The sequence below is a fragment of the Schistocerca americana genome, chromosome 5 (assembly GCF_021461395.2).
Source record: "Schistocerca americana isolate TAMUIC-IGC-003095 chromosome 5, iqSchAmer2.1, whole genome shotgun sequence".
Taxonomy (NCBI): domain Eukaryota; kingdom Metazoa; phylum Arthropoda; class Insecta; order Orthoptera; family Acrididae; genus Schistocerca; species Schistocerca americana.
In genome coordinates, this window is record NC_060123.1 from 299,868,223 (window position 1) to 299,895,029 (window position 26,807).

Genomic DNA, 26,807 nt, shown 5'->3' on the forward strand with positions numbered 1-26,807 from the left:
CGAACTTTACTCTTAGGTGTGAAGCTTCAAGGTAATGGAAACAACTAATGATGTAACATTTTATTAAGTGCGGTAAGAAACACAAATCAAAACATCAGAAAATAAGTTAAAACGCTGCATAGTCATAAGGATATGTGTAATATCACGGTATAACTGCAAATTACTCATTATTGATTTCAGCTTAACCATTTGAAAACGGTTTAAAAGTCGAAAATGGAATCGCGTAAACTGTAAAAAATAATGCACTCCCTGGCGAAACTGTTGTCAAAAAAATTCAACGAGACTGCGAACTGAAGACAAGCGCAATTATGTGAATTCATCTCTTTGGTGGTTATGCAGGTGCCATGCACACACTTGGGTCTTCAACAGAGACAAAGTAAAACGAAGCAGACAGCAGAGAACGTTCTCTTACCTGGTTGTCCGGATTGCGAACTGCGAAAAAGCCGACGACTCTTACAACCTCGTGCAGCAGGTCGTTCTCGCTCGCGTGCGAGCAGTACCACAGCAGGTAGGACGCTATGTGCCGGAACTGCAGCGAGATTCCCTCAGCGCCGAGCACGCTCTGTGAAAGAACGGGGAAATAGTTACAGCATCGCTTCAGAACAATGAAATCAAGTCATCAGCAATTACGATGGTTTGTGAAACTCTCTCAAAGTACCGATACTGCACGAAAGACGATCTCAACGAGAACCTTTGAGTAAACAGCACAGCATATTTTCGGGCGCAAAAGGCAGTAACTGTCAACTGCGTAACTCATGATCCTGGTACAGTACGAACGAATGTCAATAACAATGAAAAAAATTATCCCACATCCTTTTATAATATTTTTAACATGCGTTGTTATTAATTGTACGCGCTACTGGATTTAGATTTATCATTAACTAATGACAGATCATTCATCAAAGAATTTGTATTACAATTATTTTTTATTTACGAGTATGTGCACAGCCCATGGAAATAATGACTTCACTATGTAAGTGTGTGTATCTATCGTATTCAATTTAGCGTTTCTCCTTCATCAGGCCCCGAGCCAATGGAACCAGTAGTCCAACATACATATCATCATGCAACAGACAATCCTCTACGCTCTAAAATTCGACAGCAATGGAGTAAATATACACTAATAACCAAAAATTTTAATTAAACGGAAAGTGTAATTTAGTACTGAAACTTTAACATTGTCATCATTGTTTGATTAATAAATACACTATGGCGAAATCGGCGCAGATTAAATACATCAAGAAAGCAGTTACACGCTTACAAGTATTTACAACCCTTAGAACGTATTTCACTTCAGTGACGTGCCCAACACGTTCGTTGCTGTGGCTATTTAACGCAGGAAGTGTATAAATACTATCTTACAAGTTTAAACGTCTTTCTCTTGCTGGAGTCTAATATTTATTAATGTTCAAGACGTTTTTCGCTCTTTATATCAAATGAATTTTCAGTTAATAATCTGGAGTAATACAGTTTTGTTTTTACGCGTACTACTTATAAATTTTATCGTGAACTGTTTCGAAATTTATAAGTACCCCACGTAAAAACGAAACTGCTTCACTCCAGATTAAATCCACTGAAGATCCCTTTAATACAAAAGCAGAAAGGCAATACTGATGTGGCTGTATGGAAGATTATACTTCCAGGCGACACATATAGTATATTAGGAAATAACACAATATCAATGGAGAAAGACACTATTGGCACAGATAATAAATCATTTTTAGGCGTAGTGTAAAGTGGGCAACACGTTTTTAAAATGCTTTTAAGTAACAAAGCTCTTCTTTCACCCCGTAATACGCAGACGAATTTTCAATCAACTGCTGATCAGAACACGATATATTCGTAGTGAGCTTCGTAGTGAACCCTCGATCAACAGCAAAATATAACATTATGTTGCTACTTTAACCATAAGCTACATATGATCTGAGAACCAGAAAATCCCGAATCAACTGCCGTCAATGGCTGCTCTCGCTTTGGCGGGAAAGGGGTGCAGTAATAATTCGCCGACAGCTTAACAACTGCAATATTTAATCGCATGCTTTTAATACACGGAAGAACTGAAAGACTGCTCACAGTTTTGTTGCTTTTGGCTCATTAGGCACTATGAATTTTTTAAATGACAACCACTGGCAGAATTTGTAATCTTTGTGTTATTCCAGCTACGGCTGTTACTTCACTTTCATACACCTGGACTTGCACTCAAGAATCACGAATAGTTCAAAAGTTACGAGGTTAAAATAAAAAAATAAGAAATTACAAACTTAAGACGAACTAATGTTAAATGATAATTGTCACAGTATGGGCAAACTTGAGAACCCATGGCTAGTCAGAAGAAATATCAAATACACAAAAACTTCTCCGACATACAGTCGTTTACCGACATAGGTTTATGAAATGACCCATAATACTACGTAAGGAAAATTAACTGATTTGCATTGGCGCATGTTAGTCAATTATTGAACGTATGGATAACCCCAGAGTGGTCACCGTGGTGATAATTTAAGCAACGATTTGACGATATAATATACCATAACATCTCAGAAGATAAATATGGTTAAATTGAACTGTGAAACTAAGTCATCTGGGAAGCTGCAGTTTATATTACATCATACATTTGGTAATAAAATTACCATGCACTAATACAATCACAAATTCAAATTCCACAGTGAAACAAAAAAGGACGAGACAGAAGAGTTTATACTAAGTTAGCTGAAAACCACGATGTTGTCCGGGTCAGAGCGTACGGTATGGGAGAAGGCACGAGTACCGTTCCAGATACGAGATGCATACTGGAGTATATCTCATTAAGGTTATTACGAATGCAGTTATCCTGTTACTGAGATAGTTTTGTCGCGGTGCGTGGCAGTGGTGATCGTTTTGTCGCGGTGCGTGGCAATGGGTGAGTGTCGTGAGCGAAAATCCGCGACATATGGAGCAATAAATACTCTTAGGTAAATATACACTACCGTTTGTGGAAATTGCAAAAGCGAGAAGGAAACGCATGAATTCAATTTATTTAATACCACAGACTACGTACATAACAAGTAACAAATGATTACCTTTTCAAATCTATACATGTCTTTTGAGCCCCACTATTGAGTATGCCGTGTGGCCACCATGCGCTGCAGTTAGAGCTGCTATACGCTGTGGCACTGAATCAATAAGGTTCTGAATACGTTCCTGAGAAATTTCCCTCCACGCAGTTTGTATCCGAACCCACAAATCCTAGACACCAGTTACCGTAGGACCGTGACGCACCAGGTGCCGACCAACCACATCCCAGACATGATCGATGGGCGACATGTCTGGCGAACGTGCAGGCCAGAGAAGCGATGCTATCCGTCGCTCTTCGAAGAAGGACTGTACATTTCTCGCAATATGTGGATGGGCATTGTGAGATTGAAATATGGCCTGTGGAGATGCCTGAAGCACGGGGAGTACCTCTGGCTCCACAACCTCCGTTAGGTACCGGTTGCTGTTCAAAGGGCCCGCAATACGTACGAGGCGAGATCGGTTGTTGTAACCAATGACGCCACAAACCATTAGACCTGGTGTTTGTCCGCTATGCCGCTCCACAATGCAGCCCTCAAGGTTGCGCTCACCATGGTAACGCCGGATACGCACGCGGCCATCACTGTACGACACGTTGAAGCGGGACTCATCCGAAAAGTTTCCATGTTGCCACTCAGCACCCCACTGACGGTGTTCACGCGCCCATTTCAGTCGGAGGAGCTTGTGGTTTCTGCACAATGGAAGCCGACGTAATGGCATGCGTGCAACCACTCCAACCTGTAGCAGACCCCGACGAACCGTTGATGCAGACAAGTTCACAACTGTTGCAGTGCTCCAGCGACGAGTCAACACTGTGGATGACGCTGTACGGTCCGTACTGGCCATGCAGACAAGACGACGGTCATCCCGTGCTGTGGTCATGTTCCGTGGTCCAGTTCCTGGTCGTCGCTGCGTACGACCTTCCTCTATCCACTGCTTCCACACACGCATCACTGTCGAAGCATCATGCCCTGTGCGAGCCGAAATGTCATGGTATGACAACCCCGTTTCCCGGAGACCAATCATTCTGCCACGTTCGAACTCTCTCACACGCCGATATGTCCCCCTTTGACGTCGACGAGGCATACTGGCACTCACTGTATTGTTTCCACCTTGTGTGACAGCTCTGCACGATTACACTAGGCGCAACACCGATACTGTCGGACCTACACGAGAGGGCTCTACTCGGCCTACGTGTACCCCATCTCGCTGCAAAACGTATCACGTTTTGTTTGCACATCCATCGCCACTTCCACCGAGTTTGGCGCTATTCGGGTTATTCCTTCTCGGTGTTGCACTTTTCAAGCCGGCCGTTGTCGCCGAGCGGTTCTAAGCGCTTCAGTCCGGAAACGCGCGACCGCTACAGTCGCAGGTTCGAATCCTGCCTCGGGAATGGATGTGTGTGATGTCCTTAGGTTAGTTAGGTTTAAGTAGTTCTAAGTTCTAGGGGACTGATGACCTCAGACGTCAAGTCCCTTAGTCTTCAGAGCCATGTGAACCATTTTGCACTTTTCAGAAACGGCAGCGTGTGACCTACAAACTTTAATGTACATGTAAACATGTTTTTATTGTTTCAGTCCCGATACATGATAGAGTCCTCGACGTGTTTCATCCACACTGTGGTCGGTGGAAGTGGTTGATCGTGATTGGCAGATATCTCAATAAAATGCGCGATGTGGATCACTTAGTTCTCTTAGAAAACGCTATATTCTCTACGACTTTTAATTATTTCCGTATTAGAGAAAATACTCCCCTACACAATCCTTACTCTGTTCCATCCAAACTGGCGTTAACATTACATCACGAAGACACATTTAGGCGCGGGTAACACCACGGGGCGTGTGCTATGTTAGTGACAAAATCTTGACATAATAGAATTTAAATGAGGATGGAAAGAAATGGAAATTACTTTATTTAATTAGGCATTTACTTTTCTTTGCATGTACATAAGCATAATATCTTGTTTGCACAATACTTGCTTAAGACTATATTTGCAGTTTCCTTTTAGGACTGTAAAGGAACTGTGATAGGAGATCCGGCTCGTGAGCACGCTACATGGGCTACAAACGTCCGTGAGAGAAACATGATTCAACTACATTAGCGCCGCAGTATATGAATGGTTGCCCCCGGAGCTTTGTTGCTCGCCATGCTGTATGCTAATGTAACTGGAAATTGCAGCCGTCTTAAAGTGAAAGGCAACCCAGATCATAAGAAGGTGGTTGTTGTTGTTGTTGTTGTTTTCTTCAGTCCAGAGACTGGTTTGATGCAGCTCTCCATGCTACTCTATCCTATGCAAGCTTCTTCATCTACTGCAACCTACAACCTTCTGAATCTGCTTAGTGTATTCATCTCTTGACCTCCCTCTACGATTTTTATCCGCCACGCTGCCCTCCAATGCTAAATTGGCGATCCCTTGATGCCTCAGAACATGTCCTACAAACCAGACCCTTCTTCTAGTCAAGTTGGGCCACAAATTTCACTTCTCCCCAATTCTATTCAATACCTCCTCATTAATTATGTGATCTAACCATCTAATCAAATGGTTCAAATGGCTCTGAGCACTATGGGACTCAACTGCTGTGGTCATAAGTCCCCTAGAACTTAGAACTACTTAAACCTAACTAACCTAAGGACAGCACACAACACCCAGCCATCACGAGGCAGAGAAAATCCCTGACCCCGCCGGGAATCGAACCCGGGAACCCGGGCGTGGGAAGCGAGAACGCTACCGCACGACCACGAGATGCGGGCTAACCATCTAATCTTCAGCATTCTTCTGTAGCACCATATTTAGAAAGCTTCTATTCTCTTCTTGACCAAACTATTTATCGTCCATGTTTCACTTCCATACATGGCTCCACTCCCTACAAATACTTTCAGAAACAACTTCCTGACACTTAAATCTATACTCGATGTTAACAAATTTCTCTTCTTCAGAAACGTTTTCCTTCCCATTGCCACTCTGCCTTTTATATCCTCTCTACTTCGACCATCATCAGTTATTTTGCTCCCCAAATAGCAAAACTCCTTTACTACTTTAAGTGTCTCATTTCCTAATCTAATTCCCGCAGCATCACCCGACTTAATTCGACTACATTCCATTATCCTCGTTTTGCTCTTGTTGATATTCATCTTTTACCTTTCTTTCAAGACACAGTCCATTCCGTTCAACTGCTCTTCCAGGTCCTTTGCTGTTTCTGACAGAATTACAATGTCATAAGCAAACCTCAAAGTTTTTATTTCTTCTCCATGGATTTTAATTCCTATTCAGAATTTTTCTTGTGCTTCCTTTACTGCTTACTCAATATACAGATTGAACAACACCGAGGATAGGCTACAACCCTTCCCAACCACTGCTTCTCTTTCATGCCCCTCGACTCTTATAACTGCCATCTTGTCTCTGTACAAATTGTACACTACTCGCCATTAAAATTGCTACACCAAGAAGAAATGCAGATGATAAACGGGTATTCATTGGACAAATATATTATATTAGAACTAACATGTGATTACATTTTCACGCAGTTTGGGTGCATAGATCCTGAGGAATCAGTACCCAGAATAACCACCTCTGGCCGTATTAACGGCCTTGATACGCCTGGGCATTGAGTCAAACAGAGCTTGGATGGCGTGTACAGGTACAGCTGCCCATGCAGCTTCAACACGATACCACAGTTCATCAAGAGTTATGACTGGCGTATTGTGACGAGCCAGTTGTTCGGCCACCATTGACCAGACGTTTTCAACTGGTGAGAGATCTGGAGAATGTGCTGGCCAGGGCAGCTGCCGAACATTTTCTATATCCAGAAAGGCCCGTACAGGACTTGCAACATGCGGTCGTGCATTATCGTGCTGAAATGTAGGGTTTAGCAGCGATCGAATGAAGGGTAGAGCCACGGGTCTTAACACATCTGAAATGTAACGTCCACTGTTCAAAGTGCCGTCAATGCGAACAAGAGGTGACCGAGAGGTGTAACCAATGGCACTCCATACCATCACGCCGGGTGGTACGCCAGTATGGCGATGACGAATACACGCTTCCAATGTGCGTTCCCCGCGATGTCGCCAAACACGGATGCGACCATCATGATGCTGTAAACAGAACCTGGATACATCCGAAAAAAATGACGATTTGCCATTCGTGCACCAAGGTTCGTCGTTGAGTACACCATCGCAGGTGCTCCTGTCTGAGATGCAGCGTCAAGGGTAACAGCAGCCATGGTCTCCGAGCTGATAGTCCATGCTACTGCAAACGTCGTCGAACTGTTCGTGCAGATGGTTGTAGTCTTGCAAACATCCCCATCTGCTGACTCAGGGATCGTAACGTGGCTGCACGATCTGTTACAGCTATGCGGATAAGATGCCTGTCATCTCGACTGCTAGTGATACGAGGGCGTTGGGATCCAGCACGACGTTCCGTATTACCCTCCAGAACCCACCGATAACATATACTGCCAACAATCATTGGATCTCGACCAACGCGAGCAGCAATGTCGCCATACGATAAACCGCAATCGCGATAGGCTACAATCCGACCTTTATCAAAGTCGGAAACGTAATGGTACGCATTTCTCCTCCTTACACGAGGCATCACAACAGCGTTTCACCAGGCAACGCCGGTCAACTGCTGTTTGTGTATGAGAAATCGGTTGGAAACTTTCCTAATGTCAGCACGTTGTAGGTGTCGCCACCGGTACCAACCTCGTGTGAATGCTCTGAAAAGTTAATCATTTGCATATCACAGCATCTTCTTCCTGTCGGTTAAATTTTGCGTCCGTAGCACGTCATCTTCGTGGTGTATCAATTTTAATGGCCAGTAGTGTAAATAGCTTTTCCCTCCGTGTATTTTACCCCTGCCACCTTCAGAATTTGAAAGAGAGTATTCCAGTGAACATTGTCAAAAGCTTTCTCTAAGTCTACAAATGCTAAGGTTTCTACTAGCTCTCGTCTTTTTACCTACTTGATCCTCTGCCGCCCTCACTATTTCATCCCTCAAAGCTACTGTATTTCTTTCGCCCAGTCCTGTCAATCGTTCCCTAATGCTCTCCCTGAAACATTCTACAACCTCTGGTTCTGTCGGTTTATCCAGGTCTCATCTTCATAAATTCCCATCTTTTTGTAGTTTCTTCAATTTTAATGTACAGTTCATAACCAACAGATTGTGGTCGGAGACCACATCTGCACCTGGAAATGTCTTACAATTTAAAACCTGGTTCCTAAATCTCTGTCTTACCATTATATAACCTATCTGAAACCTTCCAGTATCTCCAGGCCTCTTCCATATATACAACCTTCTTTCATGATTCAAACCAAGTGACTAAGTTCTGCTCTGTGCAAAATTCTACCAGGCGGTTTCCTCTTTCATTTCTTTCCTCAGTCCATATTCACCTTCTCTTCGTTTTCCTAATACCGAACTCCCGTCACCCATGACTATTAAATTTTCGTCTCCCTTCACTACCTGAATAATTTCTTTTATCTCATCATACATTTCTTCAATTTCTTCGTCATCTCCGGGGCTAGTTGGCGTATGAACTTGTACTACTGTAGTAGGCATGGGCTTCGTGTCTATCTTGGCCACAATAAAGCGTTCACTATGCTGTTGGTAGTAGCTTACCCGCACTCCTATTTTTTTTATTCATTATTAAACCCATTCCTGCATTACGACTATCTGATTTTGTATTTATAACCCTGTATTCACCAGACCAGAAGTCTTGTTCCTCCTGCCACCGAACATCACTAATTCTCCCTATGTCTAACTTTAACCTATCCAATCCCCTGTTTAAATTTTCTAACCTACCTGCCCGATTAACCGATCTGACATTCCACGCTACGATTCGTAGAAAACCAGTTTTCTTTCTCCTGATAACGACGTTCTCCTGAGTAGTCCCCGCCCGGAGATCAGAATGGGGGACTATTTTACCTCTTGAATAAAACCTGCATGCCCTCGGGAAAAATTACGGCTGTAGTTTCCCCTTGCTTTCAGCCGTTCGCAGTACCAGCACAGTAAGGCCGTTTTGGTTAGTGTTACAAGGCCAGATCAGTCAATCATCCAGACTGTTGCCCCTGCAACTACTGAAGAGGCTGCTGCCCCTCTTCAGTACCCACACGTTTGTCTGGCTTCTAAACAGATACCCTTCGTTGTGGTTGTACCTACGCCATACGGCACGGCTATCTGTATCGCTGAGGCACGCAAGCCCCCCCAACGGCAAGGTCCATGGTTCATGGGGGGGGGGGGGGGGGGGGGGGGGGGATAATAAAGGTATTCGTGATATAATAACCGTTTGCCTCTTTTGTTTGCCAGTCATTATACTCGCTCCGACTACGGTGCGTAATGCAGATTCTTGTCCCATTCCATAGTTTTGGCGAATTTAGACTGAAGAATGGAAAAAGAAGAGGAAGTGATGAATATGCAGAAGAAGAATAAGCGGAGTGATCGACGGAAACGCGCAAAGTTATTAAAAGGATTATACTCAAGAAGAATATGCAAAATGTTTATCAGAAATCAATGTAGTGTACCGTTTGATTATTCATTTGTTACTTACGAGTACCTTTATCTTTCTGTCTATCTAGATTTCTCTCTCTCTCTCTCTCTCTCTCTCTCTCTCTCTCTCTCTCTCTGTGTGTGTGTGTGTGTGTGTGTGTGTGTGTGTGTGTGTGTGTGTGTGTGTGTGTCGATCGCCGGTGAAGTATGATTGACGAAAACGCGCTGAGAGATCAATAACCGATCGATTTAATATTAGCCACCGTTATTTAAATCGGAATGGCGAAACCGAGCAATCTTCGTATTATGTCGTGCGAATGAAACAACATACGCTTTTTCAGACGTAAAGTAAAGATCGTCACAGAGTACATAAATTTTCCTAAGAGTATTTATTGGTCCACAGTTGGCGGATTTTTGCTCGCCACACTCACCCATAATCACGCACCGCGATCAAACTCCCTTACTAACATCATGAGACCAAGGGGTATCTACTACCACAACCACGAGTGGATGTCAGTGGGTGGTCATGGAGAAAAATCTGTCAGTAAGTACGCACGCACGCACGCGCGCGCACACACACACACACACACACACACACACACACACACACACACACACACACAGAGAGAGAGAGAGAGAGAGAGAGAGAGAGAGAGAGAGAGAGAGAGAGAGAGGCCTTTTATATATCCATGGATATGGAAGACTGTTGGAATTACACACAAATTTGGTGGCGTTCTGCGTAAGTATGATGCCATAAATCCAGAAATATAAGAAATAAGTGGAAGTAATATAAATAATGGGATCCTAAACAGTATAGGAATCAACATTACCGTCGCCCATTATTAATAGCCAGTGACACCAGCACCCCCGATTCTTTCAGGAATCGATACACCATGTACGAACAGCTTCAGACGTCTTATTAATTTACAAATAAACTAATGTGTTAACAAATTGACGTAAAAGGATGTAAACCATTTATGGTTGAAGACACAAACAACTAATTATATTGGTTTTATTAGTTTCTGACAATTCACTCATAGATAAGGTCAATTTTTTGTTGCCCCTGGAAGCCGTTAGTTAGGCAACATGCAATAGAATGTGATACCGTTCTACCCGATTAGTAATACAGATGATGATAGTTCACTGGAGCGAATCATATATTTATTTATACAAGGGTTGGAACTTAAATAGTGGCAACTATTTATTCACAACCGATACGAAAGAGCTACATTTTTGCACCTGTTACTGTCCTTCAAAGTAGTCACCAGCGTTGTGTAGAACCCGTTGCCAGCGATGTGGAAGGCATAGTATACCGTTATCAGAGCCTGTTCTGTTGATGGTGCGAATGGAGCGGTCTACTGCCTGTCGAATCTCTGGAACAGATCTGAAGGTAATACCACGATGTGGTTCCTTCATCTTCGGAATCAAATCAAAGTCACTAGGACTTAAATCCGCGGAGTACGGTGGATGGTACAGTACATCCCAGTCCCGTCGAACGAAAAGAGCAGCCACAGCTTGCGCTGTACGCGCCCGCGCTTTGTCGTGCAAAATGATGTGTGGGTTGCGCAGAAAGTGTCGCCGCTTCTTTCGCAAAGCTGCTAGCAGGTGATGCTCCAGAAACGAACAGTAATACTGTGCAATGACGGTCTGCCGTGGCGGAACGTAATGCGTTAGGATAACACCATCACAATCGTACACGAGATTCACCGTAACTTTAGACCGCTCTGATAACGGTATACTACGCCTTCCACGTCGCTGGCAACGGGTTCTACACAACGCTGGTGACAACTTTGAAGAACAGTAACAGATGCAAACATTAAGACATTATGTAAACAGTCACAGATATAAAGAAACACAGATCATCCGCAGTAAGCAACATTACATAAACGTTGTGTAAAGTCGCTAAAATGACTGTTTCCAGGATGAAATTGTCTCTCTGCGGCGGAGTGTGCGTTGACATGAAATTTCCTGACAGATTAAAACTGTGTGCCGGACCGAGACTCGAACTCGGGATCTTTGCCTTTCGCGGACAAGTGCAACTGAGCTACCCAAGCACGACTCACGACCCGTCCTCACAGCCTTAGTTCTGCCAGTACCTCGTCTCCTACCTTCCAAATTTCACAGAACACGTATATTTTGAAGTGTACATATGAACCTAATTGTTAATAATAAGTGATTATCTCAACTGTCGTCAATCTTTACAATCCGAATGGATTCGGACCATTACACGGTCTTCCTAACACTGGGGAATATTATGGTGTAACGGAATCCTGAATAAAATCAACTTCTTTTCAGAAAAAAGTGTTGGCGCTCTTCTATCCGTTAAGTCAACAATACAGAACATACGTAGCAACGGCACTATTACACACTACTGGGGCACATCAGTTGTTACATAAATGCCTGTAGATGGGTCTTCATCCAGGACAACATGCTGGGTCCTCTCAGTCAATCTGGTCAGGTATCATATAAGATCGTATTTTTATTAGCAGATTATCTATGACGTACTACATCAATAATAGTTGTTAGACCCTCAGCGACAGTGTTATTTTTCAAATGGTTTCTAGTTTCGAGAATGAGATTTTCACTCTGCAGCGGGGTGTGCACTGATATGAAACTTCCTGGCAGATTAAAACTGTGTGCCGGACCGAGACACGAACTCGGGACCATTGCCTTTCGCGGGCGAGTCCGCTACCAATTGAGCTACCCAAGCACAGCTTCACAGAGGTTAGGGGACGAGGTACGGGCGGAATCGAAGCTGTGACGGCGGGTCGTGAGTCGTGCTTGGGTAGCTCAGTGGTAGAGGACTTCCCCACGAAAGGCAAAGTCCCGAGTTCGCGTCTTGGTCCGGCACACAGTTTAAATCTGCCAGGAAGTTTCATATTACCGGACATTCCGCTGCAGACCGAAAATTTCATTCTGGAAACATCCGCCAGACTGTGACAAAGCCATGTCTCTGCAATATCCTTTCTTCCAGGAGCGATAGTTCTGCAAGTTTCGCAGGAGAGCCTCTGCGAAGCTTGGAAGGTAGGAGACGAGGAGTTCATTCTGAAGTGCTACTGGAAGACTGGGAACGCAAGTGAAGTGCAAAGGCAATTTACTGTGAAGTTTCAACGAGATGCACCTGCGCGACTCACTATTCTGTGGGGCAAAAAGCTCGTGAGACAAGAATTCTAAAAACGAGCGTCCATCGTATTTTGAAATGTGTCCTTGGAGAAGGGTTATTTCTAGATTGCTCCACGCTGTGAATGAGGATGATCATGACCGGAGAATTGAATTTTGTGAGTGGTATGAAAAAAAAAGAAAGAAAGAAAGCGCACAGCACATACAGCTCCCTTACACGATTGTTTGGAGTGATGCATGAAACCACTTTTAAGTTAAATGGTTCAAATTAATCGTCACAATTGTACCAACTGGGCAACTGAGACTCTTCATATGACAGTTGAACACCATGTGAACCTATGAACCTACCATGAGTTACAGTGTGGGGTGGTTTATCAGCATTTGGTTGTCTTCCTTTTTTTGAGCATAGAGTGATTGGTGAAAATTAATACGCCATGCCATGCATCGAAAAGATATTTCTGGATGGAGAATGGTACTTCCTGCAAGGTGAAGCACCTCCCCAATAGCCGGCCGGGGTGGCCGAGCGGTTCTAGGCGCTACAGTCTGGAACCGCGCGACCGCTACGGGCATGGATGTGTGTGATGTCCTTAGGTTAGTTAGGTTTAAGTAGTTCTAAGTTCTAGGGGACTGATGACCCCAGAAGTTAAGTCCCATAGTGCTCAGAGCCATTTGAACAATTTCGAACCTCCCCAATACCGTCGCGATGTAAGGACCTACCTTGACGTACACCTACTGGACAGATGGATTAGACGAAGAGCGCAGGACATGCAGCTTCCCTACACGATTGTTTGGAGTGATGCATAAGACCACTTTTAATTAAGTGGTTCAATTAACAGTGGATAAGATGAAGAGGCAGTGCCGATTACCCTCCACGCTCACCAGATATGAACCCCATGGACTTTTTTTCTAGGGAGGCATGTGAAACACAATGTTTATAGCACAAGATTAGTTACCTGCAATGAGTTGAAACCAGCCACAACGACGAGGAACATGTTGGATTCTATCGGTCAGCATTTCCAGCTCTGTCTGGGCCTCAACGTCCAGCAATTTGAACACTTTCGATAACTGCCTGGTTTCAACATTTGTGCACATTATTTCGGAATTCTGAAATTTTTCCATATGTTACAGTGATAAAAAGTGTGTACACATTTTTGTGATTACCATGTACATATGAAACCATACCGTTGATCACACTCATAAGCTTTTCGTTGTCTGTTGGCAAATACTTTTTCAGTTCACGTTTTTTTAGGTTTGGTAGCTACTCTCCCCCCATTCCCACCCCAAATCCGATTCCATTTTATGTAAATATGATCTGTGTGAAATCTGGGCTGAGTAGGTTAATGGGGAAGGGTGCCCTAGGAGCACAAAAATAGGAAAATCCAGAGGAAACAGAGAACCATCAACTGCATTAAAGTCTCAGGATAAATTTATTGATTACCTAATGTAGTCTTTTTGTTTCCCCTCAGCCTCCTTAAACGAACGCGTTTTCATGTCACAGATGATACAAGACAGGTAGAGAACAGAGTGACCTCATCCCTGCAGACTTTCACTTTCAAGGGAAGGTAGCAGTTGTGGCGTCTACCACGTTTTCTTCTATGGTTCATTTACAGAAGAGAATTGAATGAAATAAGTGAAAGTCAGCTGCTGTTCTGCACAAAATCGTTAATGGTTTCCTTTTACAAAGTGCAGGTATGAAAATTAACTTTACATCAAATTTCCCTACAAGATGTGCGAGAAATGATAATTTACTGGGGAAAAGCATGCATTGGGACACAGGAGCTGAGAAACTGCATACAAAAACTGATGATTCGTATCGACAATGAAGGCAATTAAAAGAAAAAGAAGTTACTGTAATGGTATCATACAGTGTTTGGATATCATCTATCGCACCTGTCTCTTATTCTGTCACCGTTGCCACCTTTCGTCCCAATTCGCCTTCTGAATGCAAAATGAAAATGCTCAATGTGAAACAGAACCTTGCGACGAAAATGTTAAAAAGAGTCAAGCGAGATTCGATGAATCCCAGAAACGATAAATAATGGTTACACGTTCCGTTCGTCCGTCATCTAAGCTCCGCTCGAACCACAAGCGCGTTCGCGGCCAGAATCTACGCAGTCTTGGCGACTTGCTGCCCCGTGGATTTACTTGGAAACATTTATCGGTAGCCCCAGATAAATTATCAGCTCTGCTACACTACCACTCAGTTTAAATAAGGAACGCCGGAGTCGCTTTGATTGCGAGACACAGTTAAGCTTTTCACATCTTCAAAGTCAATAATTCTTAATGTTCCTGTAACTACCTGAGTGCTTTCAGGTAAGATTCCGACCATTGTAGTGGAAAATGTCCACTGTTGACACTTCAACACATCGCATCCAACTAGTTAATTCCAACTCACGCCGATAACCACAACAATAAAAAACAATATACAGCTAAAAGTCAATAGGGAAAGAAGCACATGAAACCTATGCGTAGAAATCTTTTGCCACATACGGCTACTTGGGCTTTCCGAACGTCGTGTTTCCGACCCTTTTGTAAGAGACGCAGTTACGTTGAGTTTTCCGACCAGTCCTTTTCACTGAGGGTTTTCCGACCAGAGCCTCCCCCAATCCTCATTTACGCGTCATTCACCAGTCAGGCAGTGTCCTCGCCGACAGCTTTTCTGTATAGTTTCGTAGGCTAAAGCTACTTGAACTCAGTACACTGGCAATAATTACAACGAAATGGAAGCCGTGTCCTCTCAAGGAATGTTATTGGTACCGGGCGCACACAAAATGTATGCCTGATTTCCACCTGGAGTAAGTGCCGAGGCCGTTCAAAAACTGCAAATGGATAAATCATGTCTGAACAGGAACATCCTTTCTCAGCTGACGAAGCTAAGCGGATCAAGAAACGAATGCATAGCTGCAAGACGAGAGTCCACAAAGAAAAGGCAGTGCCTGTTTTCCAAACTCTTAAAGTGAAATATCAAGATGTGAAAGATGAAGGTTTACATTTCGTCGCAAATATTGTGTAACGCAAGTTGGAAGCTATCGGGGCGACCCAGAACACTGGCTAGTTCGGAGATTCAGCTGAGCGAAGACATTCTGACATTAATAGAAGGCAATGGTTTTTTTGAAAACTGACGATGGGTCTATTCGTGATAAGAGAAACCTGGTGTTCAGTTGTGAAGAAGCGGAGAAAATCCTGAGAGAAAATGGAATTGTTATTGTGGACAACACATTTGACAGTTATTCGAAACCATGAGTAACTATGCACATACACGTTTACATCGGAAGTACGGTAAACAGACAAAGGTATTTCCTGTTTTATTTGTTTTGCTACGAGATAAAAGTCAAAATACATACGAAAGGATTTTTTCTGGAGTGAAAAATATGATGCCTCTTTGGTCACCGAAATCTGCAATGCTAGACTTCCAAATAGCTACAATTAAAGAAGTGAAAACAGTGTTGCACTAGACATTCCTTTCCGGCTGCAATTTTCACTTCAACCAATGATTGTGGCAGAAAAAACAAGGACTGGGATTAACGGAGGAATACAAGGATAGAGAAGAGGTCCGACTGTTTTGCCGCATGTGTGGCGCAGTGGAAGATCTTCAAGCGTGGATGCCTAGTGTAGAAAAGGTCACGAAATTCCCAGAGTATATTGTCAATCAATAGATGGAAAATCCAGGTATATCAACTGAAATATGGAATGTTTTAAACATGGATACCGGACCACAAACACTATCGAATGCTGGCATAGGGAACTACATTTACATGGACACTCTGAAAATCACATTTAAGTGCCTGGCAGAGGGTTCATCGAACCACCTTCACATTTCTCTATTATTCCTAACTCGTATAGCGTGCGGAAAGAATGAACTCCTATATCTTTCGGTACGAGCTCTGATTTCCTTATTTTATCTTGGTGGTCGTTCCTCCCTGTGTATGTCGGTGTCAACAAAATATTTTCGCATTCTGAGGAGAAAGTTGGTGATTGGAATTTCGTGAGAAGATTCCGTCGCAACTAAAAACGCCTTTCTTTTACTGATGTCCAGCCGAAATCCTGTATCATTTCTATGACACACTCTCTCATATTTCGCGATAGCTCCTTAATAAAAGAGGACGGACAAGCGTAGTGTAGGCAGTCTCCTTAGTAGGTCTGTTACATTTTCTAAGTGTCCTGCTAACAAAAGGCAATCTTTGGACAGCCTTCTCCACAACATTTTCTCCTTCCAATTTAAGTTGTTCGTAATTGTAACACCTTGGTATTTAGTTGAATTAACGGCTTTTAGATTAGACTGATTTATCGTGTAACCGACGTTTAACGAGTTCCTTTTAGCACTCATGTGGATGACCTCACACTTTTCGTTATTCAGAGTCAACTGACACTTTTCGCAGCATTCAGATATCTTTTCTAAATCGTTTTGCAGTTTGGTTTGGTCTTCTGATGACTTTATTAGTCGATAAACGACAGCGTCATCTGCAAACAACCAAAGACGGCTGCTCAGATCGACTCCATAATCGTTTATATAGATAAGGAACAGCAAAGGGCCTATAACACTACCTTGGGGAACGCCAGAAATCACTTCCGTTTTACTCGATGACTTTCCGTCAGTTGCTACGAACTGTGACCTCTCTGACAGGAAATCACAAATCCAGTCACATAACTGAGACGATATTCCATAAGCACGCAATTTCACAACGAGCCGCTTATGTGGTACAATGTCCTAAGCCTTCCGGAAATCCAGAAATACGGAATCGATCTGAAATCACTTGTCAATAGCACTCAACACTTCATGTGTTTCACAGGAACAATGTTTTCTAAACCCATGTTGACTGTGTGTTAATAGACCGTTTTCTCCGAGGTAATTCATAATGTTCGAACACAATACATGTTCTAAAATCCTGCTGCATATCGACGTTAACGATATTGGCCTGTAATTTAATGAATAACTCCTACTTCCTTTCTCGAATATTAGTGTGACCTGTGCAACTTTCCAGTCTTTGAGTACGGATCTTTCGTCGAGAGAACGGTTGTATATGATTGTTAAGTATGGAGCTAATGCATCAGCATACTCCAAAAGGAACCTAATTGGTATACAGTCTGGAACAGAAGACTTGCTTTTATTAAGTGAATTGAGTTGCTTCACTACTCCGAGGATATTTACTTCTATGTTACTCATGTTGGCAGCTGTTCTCGATTCGAATTCTGGAATATTTACTTCGTTTTATTTTGTGAAGGCATTTCCGAAGACTGTGTTTAGTTAATCTCCTTTGGCAGCACTGTCTTCGACAGTGCTATTGTGCAGAGAAGGCATTGATTGTCTCTTCCCGCTAACGTACTTCACATACGAACAGAATCTCTTTGGATTTTCTGCCAGGTTTGGAGACAAACTTTCGTTGTGGAAACTGTTATAAGCATCTCGCATTGAAGTCCGCGCTAAATTTCGAGCTTCTGTAAAAGATCGCCAATCCTGGGGATTTTGCGTTTGTTTAAATTTGGCATGTTTGTTTCGTTGTTTCTGCAACAGTGTTCTAACCCGTTTTGTGTGCCAAGGAGGATCAGCTCCGTCGTTTGTTAAGTTATTTGGTATAAATCTCTCGTTTGCTGCCGATAATATTTCTTTGAATTTAAGCCACATCTGGTCTACACTTCTATTATTCATTTGGAATGAGTGGAGATTGTCCCTCAGGAAGGCGTCAAGTGAATTTTCATCTGCTATTTTGAATAGCTATATTTTTCGCTTATTTTTCGAGGATTTTGGGATTACCGTATTCAATCTCGCTACGACAGCCCTGTGTTCACTAATCCCTGAATCAGTCTTGATGCTTGCTATAACTCAGGATTGTTTGTTGCTAAGAGGTCAAGTGTGTTTTCACAACCGTTTACTATTCGCGTGGGCTCATGAACTAACTACTCGAAATAATTTTCAGAGAATGCGTTTAGCACAATTTCGGATGATTTTTATGCGTACCTCCGGAATTAAACATGTATTTTCGTCAACATATCGAGGGTAAATTAAAGTCATCACCAACTATTATCGTATGAGTCGGGTACGTGTTCGAAATCAAACTCAAGTTTTCTTTGAACCTTTCAGCAACTGTATCATCTGAATTGGGAGGTTGGTAAAAGGATCCAATTATTATTTTATTCCGGTTTCCAACAATGACCTCTGCTCATACTAACTCACAGAAAGTATCTACTTCAATTTCGCTACAAGTTGAACTACTGTTAACAGCAACTAACACGCCAACCGTGTTTAGCCTATCCTTTTGGAACACCGTTAGGTTCTTCGCAAAAATTTCGGCTGAGCTTGTATCCGGCTTTAGACAGCTTTCAGTGCCTATAACGATTTGAGGATCAGTGATTTTTATTAGCGCTTGGAGCTCTGGTACTTTCCCAACACAGCTACGACAATTTACAACTGTTATACCGCTGGTTCCTGTATCTACGTTCTTCCTGTGTTCAGCCTGCACCCTTTGTGACTGAAGCCCTTCTTGTATTCTCCCGACATCCTCTAACCTGAAAAAAACCGCCCAGTTCACGCCACACTGCCCCTGCTACCCGTGTAGCCGCCTCCTGCGTGTAGTGGACACCTGACCTATTCAGCGGAACCCGAAACCCAACCACCTTAGCTCCTTAGTAAACCAGAATCATCCGAACGTATACTTTCTGGTAAAATACCTGAAGGAGGAAGCAGTAAATGTTATATTTGAAATAAAGATGTCACTGGCCTGCCTCATCAAAGAAGAAGAGCAGAGTTCATTGATCCTCACAAAGCGTTTAAAGACGTAATAAGAATGCATAACAAATCGGAGGATTTACGATGTTTAAAACCTCACCCTTTCTTACGAAAAATTGAGTGAGAAAACACGGAGTTTAATAATTTGCTGCAGTAATGTTATAGAGACAAAGGATGGTACAAATAAATGGAAATAAAAAGTTTAAAAATATCGATGTACTATATGCATAGCCAGTCTTAAGCCTGAATAAAATGTGACGGTCGGCAATGCCTGCCACACTGTTGCGGCCTCATCTGACGGTCGCAAAACCCACGGTTAAAATATCTGTGGTCGAAAACACTACTTTGAAATCACGTGCCGCAGAGCTCATGGTCGGAAGCCCATGATACCTGGTGAAGATAGCTAGTACACATTGGCGACCTGGAAATGGTATGTTACACGGAACTGATCAGTTTGTTTCTAATACAATGTAACCATTTTTATCACTTGTCATTTGAGTGACAGCATTCTTAAAAATAGATTCACCAAAGTGTGAAGCTTTCGTCAGAGCTAGTAATTAAATTGAAAGTAGTAAGTGATGCATCTGAGACGGCAGTCAATCTCATAGAAGACTACAACAAATAATTTACAAAGAACTAAGACAGGAATCAGTATGCTGGGATACTAGCTTAGTATTGAGCTGATGCGTAAGTTCGTAGAGTTTAACAAACACAACAGCTACACATAACAGAGTCTTTAGTCATTATTAATATATTATCCTTCACTATTTACAACGGTCTGCAACGCTGGAGTAACTTTTCGATTCCGCGATTGTAGAGATCACGTAGTTTTGAGGCAAAGAACTCGTCGAGCCATGTTGTGAGCGCATTTTCATCCGGAAAAGATGTTCGATAGAGAGTCGAAAATCTGAGGCTGCAGGATCAGGTAAATAAGGTGTATACGGAATGACTTCCCAACCCAACTCCTTTACAGTGTTCCTTGTCAGAATGCAGGTGGGTATTATGTTGGAGTAGCATCCCTTCACGCAGTCTTCCTGATCGTTGTTCTTGGACTGTGTCTGCAAGACGTCTCAGTTGTTAACAATAAACGTCGGCAGTGATGGATACACCTCGGGGAAGCAATTCGCAGTACAGCACACCGTCGCTATTCTGTCAGATGCATAACGTTATCTATTGCGGGTGCACGCAGGTCTTTGCCTTACGTTACGTTACGTTAACACAAAGATAGAATGCTCTGAATCTTCCCCATTGCACACAATGTGGAGAGATCACAGTTCATCACATCTGGCAGTTCTGGAGCATACTGACGTGGATCATTGTGGATTAATGCGTTTCAACGATCCTCATCAATCACCGAAGGTCTTCCTGAACGTGGAGGGTCACTAATGTCAAAACGATCCTTCTTAAAACGAGAAAATAATTTTCTTGCCATGTACTGGACAGTGGCATTATCCCCATGCATGACACAAATGTTTCTGACTGCCTCCGCTGCTAAACTCAAACAGAAAAAATTTTTCCAAAACGTTTTGATTTCTCCAATTGGCATTCCATTTTCTAGCGTTCACAGCTCCACTCACTATCTGCAAATGACGAAAAGACAAAATGTAAACTCAAATAGCAACAATGAACCACAAATGAAAAATGACGATCGACAAATCGGAATACCAACATTCAAAACAAAAACGCTACGAACCTACGCACCAACCTTACATTTCCACAGCACAAAAAGAGATGTTATTAAAGGCTAAGTTTTTTTTTTTTTTATTTTTAAGAAAATGTGATTTTCTCGTCATAATTGCCTTAGATACGTTGTACATAATAGCTTTACACAAGGTGAAAAGTATTTAAACCGACAAACTCTGGGAGGTTGTAGGGGACATCAAAACAAATATTTTTCCCAAATGTCATTTTTTCCTATGAGGATTATTTAAACCTGTGGCGGCCGTATTACGCTCTTCACTTGTTAGAGGCCGTATTACGTTCTTTAGTTGTTAGAGGGTGTATTACGCTCTTCCAGTTGTAGGCAACAGCTGTCCACCAGTGTAGTAGTGCATTGTCTCTGTTTACTAATGGGGCGATACACCTGGAGTGAGTACACTGATATGGCTGGTGCGTACTACGTAGCGCACCACAACGGACGAGCTGCACACCGGGTTTATCAACAACAATATCCTAGTCGCCTTATCCCGCATCATACTACCATTGCAGCTGTGTACCAACGTCTGCGTGAGACCGGGTCATTTAGCAAATTACCTGGACAGGGGAGCCGTCGCACGGTAAGAACGCTGCAATTTGAGGAAGCTGTCTTGCACCATGTGGAGCGGGATCCTTCAATCAGCACTCGTGCAATTGCACGCAACATGGGGAAGAATCAGACGAATGTAAGAACAGTCCTTCGAGAGCAACTGTTGCGTCCATTTCACTTACAGCGTGTCCACAACCTGGAACCAGTTAATTATCCACCCACAGCACAGTTTTCGCAGTGGTACCTGGAACAGTGTGAAATGCATTCTACATTTCCATCCTCTGTGTTGTTTACCGATGGAGCGACGTTCGGGCGTAAAGGAGTCTTCAACATGCACAATTCGCATGTTTGGAGTGGGGATAACCCACATGCCACAGTTACTAGTGCTCATCAAGTGTGGTTCTTCTTTAATGTGTTGGTCGGTGTTGCTTGGGGACTGTTTAATTGGGCCGTATCTGCTACCTAGGCCATTAAATGGCAGGCACTATTACAATTTTCTCGCCAGAGCATTCCCAGAATTGCTGGAAGACGTCCAGCTCCTTACAAGACAACGCATGTGATTCCAACATGACGGGGCGCCGGCACATATCAGTCGTCGTGTGCGTCGATTCCTGGACCGATGGTTCGCAGAAACGTGGATTGGCAGAGGTGGCCTGCTCGATTCCCAGATATGTCCCCTCTGGACTTTTTTGTGTGGGGAAAGATGCGCAACCTTGTTTACGCAACTCCTGTTGCATCAGAAGAGGATCTGGTTGCCCGGATAGTAGCAGCAGCAGGAACAATTCAGGATACTCCTGGGGTTTTTGCCCGATTCAGATAGCACATGATCCGACGGTGTAACTTTTGTTCAAGTGTCAATGGAGGCATTTCTGAAGACCTACTGTAATTGAAATTGGGTTGTGTTAATGTGTTGTCACTTGGTCATAAAAAATGGAAAAGTGTTTGTTGGTTTAATTAATTTGCCGCCAGAGAAATCTTCCTCTAAGGTTTAAATATTCCTCATAGGAAAAAATGGCATTAGGGGAAAAATATTTGTTTTGATGTCCCATACAACCTCCAAGAGTTTGTCGGTTTAAATACTTTTCACCATGTAGATTGTATTGTTAAAGTTAATATAGCAATATTAATAATAAAATTTTAGACTAATGAAGTTATTATTTAACTGCCTAATTCTAAACAAATTTTTTAAATAAAACGTAAATATGATTAATTACGCAGTTTTTCGTTTTTGTTTCTGATGTAATGGACGAGAGGCAGCCTTGCCCTTTCTATATGGACGACAAGTTACACACAAATGGTTTCAAAGTTTGGGGGGGGGGGAGCACAGACTTGAAAAACAAGAGCCAACCGAATGGAGACTACTTCATGCCAGTTTGAGGAGTGTTGCGTGCCGCCTTCGTGACGTCGCAGTTTTAACGTCTAGCAGTGTATCTGGCTTGCGAGACTCGCGCTAAGCTGCAGCAATGAGCAACCGCGGCGGCGAGGCGTCATCAGTGATAACGAGGGGGGCGGGGCCGGACAAGGAGGCCGGAGAGCGGCTTGCGGTCTCCTCTGGGCAAACAGCATCAGCGGCGAATCAGTGCCCGCCGATATGGACACAGGGGCTAATTCAGGCGGCTGTGGGGTCGTTCAATTACGGCCGTCCAAACAGGCGGCAAGGGGCAGGAGGCAGCGGCGCAGCAGCCAGCGCAAACACGCCGGCCAGAGCAGCCCAGCCCGGCCCTGTCCCTGTTTGCAGAGGTCCTGCCTGCCTGCTCCTCCGCGGGGGCGAACCGCCGCCGCTGCCAACGCGACACGCCGTCCGCCCTGAAACGCCGATGCAGGTGTTTCGCAGCAGCGCGTGAACATCGCAGGGTACGCCACAGAACGGCACAAGGAACCCGTGCATGGGCTGCAGTTCAGCCCGCAGGACCTTGCAACATCGCTCGGCGTACCGACAACACGTAGATCGATAGAACGGTAACAACTTTTCGTAGCCACTTGTTTACGGTGGAACCGTCCCACGGCGAATTCGGTACAGTGTGTTTCATATCTTACATTAGGATCATGTTGTGTCTTGAGTAACAGAACCCAGTAAGTACTCCTGGCGGCGACTGTTCTTCTGCAAGTGTTCTTGTTCTCTGAACAGATAAATGATTCGGCTAAAACGATGAATAGCAATCTGCTACTGTTGAAGCTGTAGTGTACGGGAAAATGTCGTCGTTGAGTGATTTTTGGAGAATAGAGGACAACTCAGACAAAATTTCTAGTTGGTGTGATAAATGGTAGCTTGCTCTATACGTAGTGCCACTTGACACAGTCACGTCGATTAAATTTCTAGGCGTAACGTTACAGAGCCAAGTTAAATAGAACGAACACGTAAGATCAGTTCTAAAGAAGGGGAATCATCGACTTCGTTTTATTAGAAGACTTTTAGGAAAGTGTGGTTCATCTATAAAGCAGACCACGTATAGAACACTAGGTGATCCATTCTTGAGTACTGCTCGAGTGCCTGTGATTTCCGTCTGGTCGGATTAACATCGAAATAATTTAGAGACGTCCTGCTACAAACAGAGATGCTCTGCGAACTCAAACAGCAATCCCTGGAGGGAAGACGAGGTTCGTTTCGTGAAATACTATTGATGAAATTTAGAGAACCGGCAACTGAAGTTGATTACAGAACGATTATACTGCCAACAACGTCCATTTCCAGTAAGAACGACGAAGAAAAGATAACATGAATTCTCACACCCAATCGTCTGCCCCTCGTTTCATTTGCGATAGGAACACGAAATGGAATAAGTACTACGCCTACAAGGTACCCTCCGCCAAGCACCATACGGTAACTTGCGCAGTACGACTATAGCAACTCGAATGACATTAGATATCCTCACAAATATAGTCTTAACCGCGAGACTCAGTGTGGAGTAACCGCGAGCGACCAGAACGCGAGCAAAACCGTATCGCTCAGACGTATAGAGAATATAATTTTCCATGCGACAGGTGTAGAAAGAAGTTTAAAAACATGATATCTGCGCGCAACTTGATGTTCCCAAGTGCCAAGAGCCACCGCGCGCGAGCCCATTGTATGCTGAGTTTCGTCAGATTTGAAGTCTTGCATTCCGCGTACGCGGCGATTTCGTTATCTGCGGACATTTGCAGCGGGAGAAGAATCTAAAAGCTGTTATTATTGCTACTACAGGACTACCTATGACAGCTATCAACGTCACCATAAACTAAGGAAAACGTGGTAGTATGTTTAAGGAGTACACGTACCATCACAATCATACTACTTTGATTACACAGATGTGAAACTATTAAACATACGAAGCAATTTTGTCAGTAGTTGACAGTGTTAGGGATTCGTAGTTGTGCTGTAAAATACCTTGTTAAAGCAGCTACCATGTAACTATCGAAACTACACCCTATACAGAAAAATCGACAAACCATGAAGGAATTATCAGAATGGGATGGAAATTGGTCTTCGCTGGTTATCAGTGCTCAATTCGAAGCAAGGCATTCATCATTCAAGGCATTTCTATTCCAGTCAATGAGATTCCAGGCTTTCATGGTAACCCAACCTAGGCGTACATTTCAGCAAGATAATGCCCGCCCGCACACGGCGAGAGTTTCTACTTCTTGTCTTCTTGCTTCCCAAACACTACCTTCGTCAGCGAAGTAGCGGGATCTCTCCCCAATTAAGAATGTTCGGAGTAATACGCCAGGGCCCTCGTACGAGCTCGGGATTTCAACGATCTAACGCGCCAATTGAACAGAAATTGGCAAGATATACCTCAGCAAGACATACAACAACTTTGTCAATTAGTGGCAAGCCGAATAACAGTTTGCGTAAGAGCAGGAGGTAGTCCAACACGCTACTGGCTTGCTCAATTTGAGTAGCTCTTTCTCATGAATAAACCATCCAATTTTTTTCTGAAAATACACACGACCAAAAAAGTTTTGCATCGGAACTCTCGGAATCTGTACAGAAAATTGGAATGGAGATCAACATAATCATCATTTCAGCCCGTTGTATTGTTCATTAAAGCCGCACACTGCATGTGGTACCACCATACAGCGAGACCTCCAGAGGTGATGGTACAGACTGCTGTGCACACCGGTACCACTAACACCCAGTAGCACGTCCTCTTGCATTGATACATGCCTATATTCGTCGAGGCGTACTAACCACAAGTCCATCAGGCACTCTTAGTACAGATTGTCCTACTCCTCATGGCGATTCGGCACTGTTGGTCCTAAACGGCTATTCGGCGTGGATCCCTCAGAGTGGTTGGTGGGTCACGTCATCCTTAAACAGACCTTTTCAATCTATTCCAGGCATTTTCGATAGGGTTCATGTCTGGAGAACATGCTGGCCACTCTAGTCGAACAATGTCGTTATCCTGAAGTCATTCACAAGAAATGCACGATGGGGCCGCGAATTTTCGTCCATGAAGACGAATGCCTCGCCAATATGCTGCCGATATGGTTGCACTATCGGTCGGAGTATGGCATTCACGTATCGTACAGCCGTTACGGCGCCTTCCGTGGCCACCAGCGGCGTACGTTAGCCCCACATAATGCCACCCCAAAACAGCAGGGAACCTCCACCTTGCTGCACTCGCTGGACAGTGTGTCTAAGACGTTCAGCCTGACCGGGTTGCCTCCAAAAACGTCTCCGATGATTGTCTGGTTGAATGCACATGCGACATTCATCGGTGAAGAGAGCGTGTTGCCAATCCTGAGCGGTCCATTCGGTATGTTGCTGGGTCCATCCTTACCGCGCAGCATGGTGTCGTGGTTGCTTAAATGGATATCGCCATGGACGTCGGGAGTGAAGTTGTCCATTATGCAGCCTATTGCGCGCAGTTTGAGTCGTAACAAGACATCCTGTGGCTGCACGAAAAACATTATTCAACGTGGTGGCTTTGCTGTCAGGGTTCCTCCGAGGCATAATCTGTAGGTAGCGTTCATCCACTGCAATAGTAGCCCTTGGCCGCCTGAGCGAGGCATGTCATCGACAGTTTAAGTCTCTCTCTCTGTATCTCCTCCAAGTTCGAACAACATCGCTTTGGTTCACTCCGAGACGCCTGACTACTTCCCTTGCTGAGAGCCCCTCCTGGCACAAACAACGCGGACGCGATCGAACCGCGGTATTGACCGTCTAGGCAATGTTGAACTACAGACAACACGAGCCGTGTACCTCC

At 43.7% G+C, this 26,807-nt stretch overlaps 1 protein-coding gene across 5 annotated transcripts in view; it reads right to left on the reverse strand.

Annotated features, from left to right (window-relative positions):
* The window catches only part of LOC124615778 (S phase cyclin A-associated protein in the endoplasmic reticulum), a 590,398-nt gene that overhangs the window by 54,772 nt on the left and 508,819 nt on the right, over positions 1-26,807 (reverse strand). For all 5 annotated transcript variants that reach the window (XM_047143880.1, XM_047143883.1, XM_047143882.1 and 2 more), the window contains one exon: positions 413-562. In XM_047143880.1, the coding sequence (XP_046999836.1) occupies positions 413-562 (150 nt within the window). The remainder of the gene's footprint in view (positions 1-412; positions 563-26,807) is intronic.